General features: G+C 48.7%; 1 protein-coding gene across 1 annotated transcript in view; it reads left to right on the top strand.

Annotated features, from left to right (window-relative positions):
- LOC107125847 (cholinesterase-like) overlaps window positions 1-7,960 on the top strand; it is a gene marked incomplete at its 3' end in the record, with an annotated part of 9,379 nt that continues 1,419 nt past the window's right edge. Inside the window, exons 1-5 of the mRNA XM_015429308.1 lie at window positions 1-16; window positions 882-2,382; window positions 4,970-5,118; window positions 6,093-6,205; window positions 6,573-6,982. Coding sequence (XP_015284794.1) covers window positions 4-16; window positions 882-2,382; window positions 4,970-5,118; window positions 6,093-6,205; window positions 6,573-6,982 — 2,186 coding nt within the window. The remainder of the gene's footprint in view (window positions 17-881; window positions 2,383-4,969; window positions 5,119-6,092; window positions 6,206-6,572; window positions 6,983-7,960) is intronic.

Raw genomic sequence — 7,960 nt, 5'->3', positions numbered from 1 at the left:
AGGATGCACGAGAGGGGTGAGTCGGCTGTCTCAAAGAACCATTTGTGTCAGGTGACAGGAAAGAGAAGAGGGGAGGGGTTCTTGTCAGGGAGACGAAATCCCAGAATGCTCTGCTCCAAGCAAGTAGATTTCTTCTCCCAGCTGAGTTCCTGACTCACTCATGGACATTTGATTCCTATAGCCTCCTGGTTGGCAACAACCACCTAGAGACAATTGGTGCAGTGGGAGAATTTATTTTCATTCACTCTAAGAACTCTGCACGCTCCACATCTGAAATACCGTAAATAAATAAAACTGGAATTGCCCACTTAAATGAATGCTAGGAAGAGTTCAAAGCAATAGGAAAAGAGGAAGGCCCAACATGAGATGGTTTGACTGGAGGAATCCGCAGCCCTCCATTAGCAAGACCCAAGCAAGGCTGATAACAATAGGGTGTTTGGGGGGTCATTAGTTCATAGGGTTGCCATAAGTCGGAAGCAACCTGAGAGTGCTGAATAGACATACACCAGACCTAAGTCCTGACTCAAATGTGATGCTGGCTGAAGTGAAAACTCTCTTCTATGGGGCTTTGTACTCACAACAGTGACAACACTGGGGCTGTTTGTCCACACTTTGGTGCTTCCGTGCACCTCCTGGGCTTTCTTTCCTGCGACTGAGGGGGGCCTGGATGTCCAATACATATAGGTTCTAATTCTAAACATTCATGAGGAGGACTCTGCACAGGGGACACAGAAACCTCCTAAGTAAATAGATTCTAATCTTAACACCTAGGATGTTCATCTAGTCGAGTATACTTATCATACTGGCCAAGAGTAGGATTAGCAAGGGGGGAATGGCTTGTATTCCTTTTTGTAGCTTCTTCTGGGATGCTTCCCTTTCAGGTGCTGCAATGACTAGTCTCCTCCTTTGGTTGAGCTTCCTGGTCCTTTCCCTTCTGGAACACAAGTCCTTTGCTGAAGATGAGACTGTGGTAGTCACCAGCAGTGGCTCTGTCCGGGGAAAGCATCTCCCAGCTGGCTCAAGAAACGTCACAGCCTATCTGGGCATCCCCTATGCAGAACCCCCTGTGGGGAAATTGCGTTTCCAGAAGCCTGTTCCCCATACGCCATGGAGCCACATCCTGGAAGCCACCAACTTTGGCAATTCATGCCCCCAAGTAGTTATTTCGGGGACTCCTGATGCCGCCATATTCAATGCCAACACTCCCCATTCGGAGGACTGTCTCTTCCTCAATGTCTGGGTGCCCCATCCCCGGCCCTCCACACCAGCTGCTGTCCTTGTCTGGATCTATGGTGGTGGGTTTTTTTTCGGCACAGCTTCCCTGGTCATATATGACGGGGCATTCTTAGCTGCGACCGAGAATGTCGTTGTGGTCTCCATGAATTACCGTCTGGGAGCTCTAGGCTTCCTTTCATTACCCCCAGCTGCCCCAGGAAACGTGGGCCTGTTGGACCAGCAGTTGGCCCTAAGATGGGTGAGAGGGAATGCAGCTGCTTTCGGAGGAGACCCTACTCGGATAACCATTTTTGGCGAAAGTGCTGGAGGAGTGTCTGTCAACTATCACCTCCTCTCACCGGGGAGTCAGTCTCTATTTGACCGTGCTGTGGTGCAGAGTGGAACGGCCATTGCACCCTGGGCTTGGGTGAGTCCTGAGGAGGCAAAGAGGAATGCCTTGGGCCTGGCCAAGCTGATGGGCTGTACAGAAGGTGAGGAAAGGGCCATAGTGAGTTGCTTGCAGGAAAAGAAAGTGGAAGAATATCCAATACAAACATTGTTGCTTCAGGATCGCAAGAGCACTGTGAACTTTCCCACTGTACCAACAACAGATGGAGATTTCCTTCCTGATGACCCACAGAAACTTGTGGAGTCCAGGCGCTTTCAGTCTAAGCCTATCATGATTGGTACCACCTCTGACGAGGGGTCCATGTTTGTCTTCTATGCTGCTCCTTTCTTACATGCACGCAATGAATGCCTTTTGACCTGGGAGCAGCTCTTGGAGGGGTTGAAGATGAATGTACGCAATGCCACAGAAGAGTTCATCCAATCCATTGCTCTGAGGTACAGCGAAGCGGAACCCGAGGGCCCAGCACGCTATCGTTCTGCCTTGTCCCAGGCCTGGGGCGATTACCTCTTTGTATGTCCAGCTAACAAAATTGCCTCAGAGATGGCAAAGACTGGAAGCCCTGTCTATGCTTACACTTTCACCCATCGCAGCAATGGCTCCATCTGGCCTGAATGGATGGGGTCCAACCATGGATCTGAGGTCCCATACCTTTTTGGAACTCTGACCTTATTACCGGGAACCAATGTAACTCACACAGAGGCGGAGTTAGAGCTAATCCCTCGAGTGATGCGATACTGGGCGGAGTTTGCGAGAAGCGGGTAAGAGAACTGCTTACTTACGCTTGTTCACCATCCCTGGCTCAGAAGATACAGAAGGTAGCACTTCCCTAAGGTTTCTCTGTCACAGAACATGTTGGGAACTGGCATCTCCTCTAAATGCATGCCAGTGTCAGTCACCTGTGAGAGGAAATGCCAGCTTGTTGACTAGTAATAACCGCAGCTTGTTTGCTAGAAATAACATTGGTTCAATGTATATGTTTATTTTTGTTCATTAGTGGGTTCCATGGATGAGCTGACCCCAAGTCTAGTGATCAGCTCTACTTTATTAGTGATTACAGCAAGAACAAGCCTGAACTCCAGGGCCGCAGCCCTGTTTAAATAGCATGCAATTGCTACACCCAAACACACCCCACTCCCAACGATAGGCAATTTATATAACATTACTTCTTGATTTGTTACTTCCAGAGTCCTGGTGGGCTATTGTTCTTGTGCTCCAAGCTCAGCCCATCTCTGGTAGAACAGTCCTGGGATGTTTCAGTCCCAATACATAACAATTATAAAGTAAAGGTAAAGGTTCCCTTGCTCGAAAGCCAGTCGAATCCGACTCTAGGGTTGTGGTGCTCATCTCCGTTTCAAAGCCAAAGAGCCAGCACTGTCCGAAGACGTTTCCGTGGTCATGTGGCCGGCATGACTAAACACCAAGGCGCATGGAACGCTGTTACCTTCCCACTGAAGTGGTACCTATTTACCTACTTGCAATTTCTTAAGAACATAAGAGATGCCAAAGTTAGATCAGGCTAAAGGCCCATCCAGTCCAACACTCTGTGTAACACAGTGGCCAGAAATACCAGTGCCATCAGGAGGTCCACCAGTGGGGCCAGGACACTAGAAGCCCTCCCACTGTTGACCCCCCCTAGCACCAAGAAGACAGAGCCCCTATCTATGCCTTGTAGCTAATAGCCACTGATGGACCTCTGCTCCATATGCTTATCTAATTCCCTTTCGAAGCTGTCCATGCTTGTAGCCGTCACCACTTCCTGTGGCAGTGAATTCCATGCGTTAATCACTCTTTGGCTGAAGAAGTACTTCCTTTTATCCGTTCTAACCCGACCACTCAGCAATTCCATTGAGTGCCCACGAGTTCTTGTATTGTGAGAAAGGGAGAAATGTACCTCTTTCTCTACCTGCTCTTTCCCATGTATAATCTTATAAACCTCGATCATGTCTCCCCTCAGTCATAGTTTCTCCAAGCTAAAGAGCCCTAAGCGCTTTAACCTTTCCTCATAGGGAAAGTGTTCCAACCCTTTTATCATTCGAGTTGCCCCTTTCTGCACTTTGTCCAAAGCTATAATATCCTTTTTAAGGTGTGGTGACCAGAACTGCACACAGTATTCCAAATGAGGTCGTCGCATAATTGATTTATATAGGGGCATTATGATATTGGCTGATCTGTTTTCAATACCCTTCCTAATAATCCCCAGCATAGCATTGGCCTTCTTTATTGCAGTCACACACTGTCTCGACATTTTCAGTGAGTTATCTACTACAACTCCAGGATCTCTCTCTTGATCAGTCTCTGCCAGTTCAGACGCCATCAATGTGTGTTATATTTAGGATTTTTGGCTCCAGAACTACCGACCTTCCACAGCCTGCAGTTCAGCGTCTTAACCACTTGAGCCACTGCAGCTCCTATTACAATTATAGACCTTTCTTCTTATTAGTTAGTACATTTTTATCCTACTCTTCCTCCAAGGGACTTTAGCCACTGTACTGCTTTCTCCCCTTGTCCATTTTAATCTTGTAACAGCCCTGTGAGGTACATAGGTAGAGAGAGAGAGAGAGAGACTGGCCCAAAGGTCACCCAAGCAAGTTTCATGCCAGAATCAGGATCTGAACATGGATTTCCTGGATCCCACACTCCAACCATTCCACCATGCTGACTTTTATGCCCTTCTTGTGGACAGTAATATTTCTCTTCTGCCTTTTGATATTAAACTTCCAAGGTCACTAGGGAAAGCAATTATTTACTAAGAAGAATGAAATAACAATAAATCAGAAAGTTTTTTTCCCCAAAAAATTACAGGTGCAGCAAAAAGCAAGTTTGTCCTTAAAAGCTTGGGGGAAATAAAGTTGTCTGAACGTGGCACCCAGAAAATACAGGAGCAGGTATCTGGCACGTATCTCTGGGGAGGATATTCCACAACTGGGTCTTCCCCACAGAAAAGGCCTTTGCTCTGGTCGTTGCCTGCCTAATTTCAGAAGTCAGGATCACTCAAGTCACCACTTCTATGTGGAGGATCTTAAAATGGCAGCCCCATTTGTTTGTGGTGCCATTGACAAGGACCTGGCTTTTAGATACATGTTGACAGGGATGAAAGCTTTTCCAGCTCTAATTAATGTTAAATCAGTACTCTATTTACAAATCACAAATGTGAGTGGAATATGTTGCAGGAACCTTACCAAGGTATGTATTTTACTGAGTGTTTTGTATTTACCACTGTAACCCATCTTGGGTCTCAGTGAGACAGGTGAAGTTAGTAAATGGATAAATACGTAACCAGTCAACATATATTGTGTACACAGACCTCTGACTTTGTGGATCATGATATTTTTGCCTCCTGTGCAGCAATCCCACCCCATCAGATGTCAATGAGACAAAATGGCCGCTCTACAACCCTGCAGAGCAGAACTTCTTTCACATCAGCACAGAGCCACCTCAAGTTATGAAGCCCTCACCCGCCCAGCACTGCAGTTTATGGAAGGCACTCTTATCAAGTGAGTTGAGGCCCTAAAAGAGGGAGGAGGAGCCCAAATCTACTCCCTGAGGTAGACATTCCCCCATAACTTGTGGTTCGTTGGTTGGAATCCTGGTCAAACTAAATGACAACACAATGCTAAGGCCATTCTGGAACTGGTTAGGTAGCAACTGAGCCTCTCTGTTTTGATTCCTGCACCATAACTGGTCAGTGCAGGGGTCATTTCGTAGAAAAAGAGGTGCAGGAGCTCATTAGCATAACTCATTGGCATATCTTATTTGCATATGTCACACCCCCTGACATCACCAGAAGTGTGTCAGAAGGCAACACCCACCGCTCAGGCTCCAATGGGCTGTTTTGGATTGTTAGCTATTGGGGGGGGAACGTGCAGATCTGTCCTCGCAGAGGAGGGAGAGCTTGTACCTGAATAAAACTTGGTCTTAAAGGTGCCACTGGACTGTTTCGGACCGGGGGCCAGGGGGCTCTGCAACTTAACTGGCTGCTTCTTGCTCTGACTGAGTGCTGCTGGGAGAAGGGGGTGGGGCTTGTTGCATGTGCCCGCCCCCTGGGCTCTTTATTGCCGGAGCTCCGCTCCTGTGCACTCCTGCAGGAAATGACCCCTGGATGAGACAAATTAGTACCTAGAATGAAGTGTGAGTCCAGTGGGGCACCTTTAAGACCAACAAAGTTTAATTCTGGGTATAAGCTTTCGTGTGCACGCACACTTCTTCAGATATACTGAAACAGATGTCACCAACCATTACATAGAATTAGAGGATGGGGAGGGTGCCTTCTGCCTATATGGAATGGCTGGTGACTTCCATCCAGTGCACACAAAAGCTTGTACCCAGATATAAAACTTTGTTCGTCTTAAAGGTGCCGCTGGACTCCAACTTTCTTCTGCTGCTTCAGACCAACAGGGCTACCCCACCCGAACAGTACCTAGAAAAAAGTGACAATCCCTCTCGCTTCGTTGTCCTTCCTCTCCCCCAGGAATTCTGTGTGAGTCTTTGATGGACAGTTGTCAGCCAAACCCATGCCTCAATGGTGGAAGCTGCCAGGCAGTGCCCGACACTCCTCTGGAATTCACCTGTCACTGTCCCCAGGTAAGAACGGAGCTGGCCAAATACATCTGGATTGCCAAGACGGATTGTAAACGGGAGCCAGATTTCTAAAATAAGAGGTAGACAAACAACGACAATAATAATAATCCTATGGCAGTGTGTGTAGTATAGCCAGGAGATACTAAGATAGTCCGGCAGACGGAAGTTCTAGTTCTTTTAGTGTTTATGCACCACCCGGGTAAATTTTTTTGATAAAGGGAGGGGGGGGGGGTTTCTACTGATTCCGGACAGGGTTTTGTGTTTTTTTTTAATTCAGAGGAAAGCTAGAGTGAAGCTTTTGATTGTGCTGTCGCTCAAATAAAGGTAGTTTGTTGAGGCCAAAAACACCCCGTCTTCTTTCTCTACTTAGGGCTATGACGGAACCACCTGTGACCTGCACGCTCCTCCGTGTGGGATCCTCTATTGCCATAATGGAGGGGTCTGCATTTCCCACCCATCTGGGCCCCAGTGCCTCTGCTCAGGAGGGTTCTCTGGACCAGACTGCCGCCTGTCTCCGTGCTCTTCTTCCTGCCCCGCTCCCAACACTACCGTTGACTGCCAGCAGGTGGCAGGAGATGGACGCTGCGACCGAGCCTGCAGCTCCCCGGAGACCCGCTGGGATGGAGGGGACTGTTCCCTGGGGGTGCTGGACCCCTGGGAAAACTGCCCCAGGCGGGACCTGTGCTGGATGGCTTTCCGGGACGGACAGTGCCACCGCCACTGCGATAACGAGGATTGCCTGTTCGACGGCTACGATTGCAGCCAGCAGATGCAGTGCAAGTGAGTTGCCACCCATGGATATGCATGAGAAGGTTGCTCACAGGGCTATAGATAAATGCCCTGGCTCTTTTAATAGAGGCTTAATACATAGGAATGGGCAGCTGAAGCTTTTCATAGAGATAACAGCATAAGAGCATAAGAGAAGCCATGTTGGATCAGGCCAGTGGCCCCTCCAGTCCAACACTCTGTGTCCAAAACCCAGGGGCCATCAGGAGGTCCACCAGCAGGGCCAGATCTCCAGAAGCTCTCCCACTGTTGCCCTCCCCAAGCACCAAGAATACCGAGCATCACTACCCCAGACATAGTGCTCCATCTATACCTTGTGGCCAATAGCCATTGATGGGCCTCTGCTCAATATGTTTATCCAGTCCCCTCCTGAAGCTGTCCATGCTTGTAGCCACCCCTTCCCACAGAAAAGATGAACGACATCCTATGTGTGTGCATAAAATCCCATTAAATCACAGCTGGAGCAAGGGGCTTCCCAGGCAAGTGAGAAGCAGAGGTGGTTTGCCGTTGCCTTCCTCTGCAGAGTCTTCCGTGATGGCCCCCCTTCCAAGTACTGACCCTGCATAGCTTCTGAGACCTGGCGAGATCAGGCTATACCACGCTGCCTTCCCTCCCAACTTACTATTAAGCAGGGGTAATTTCGTAGAAAAAGAAATGCAGGAGCTCCTTAGCATAACTCATTAGCATAACATATTTGCATATGCCACACCCCCTGACATCACCGGAAGTGTGTCATAAGGCAACACCCACCGCTCAGGCTCCACTGGACTGTTTTGGCAGGAAATGACCCCTGCTATTAAGCCTCTGTTTCTCGACAGCTTTTCTCTTTCTCTCTCTCTTTTGGTGTGTAGTCGTGGGCTTCAAGGCAAGAGATGTTCAGAGGTGGCTGCTTGCCATTGCCTGCCGCAGTGTAGCAACCCTGGGCTTCCCGGGGGGGGGGGGGGGTCCCCCATCCAAGTACGAAACAGGGCC

Source organism: Gekko japonicus, unplaced genomic scaffold, assembly GCF_001447785.1.
Source record: "Gekko japonicus isolate JY-2015 unplaced genomic scaffold, Gekko_japonicus_V1.1 scaffold5045, whole genome shotgun sequence".
In the NCBI taxonomy this organism is placed as follows: Eukaryota; Metazoa; Chordata; class Lepidosauria; order Squamata; family Gekkonidae; genus Gekko; species Gekko japonicus.
The sequence above is the reverse complement of the archived record's forward strand: the minus strand, read 5'-3'. Positions and strand labels throughout refer to the sequence as shown.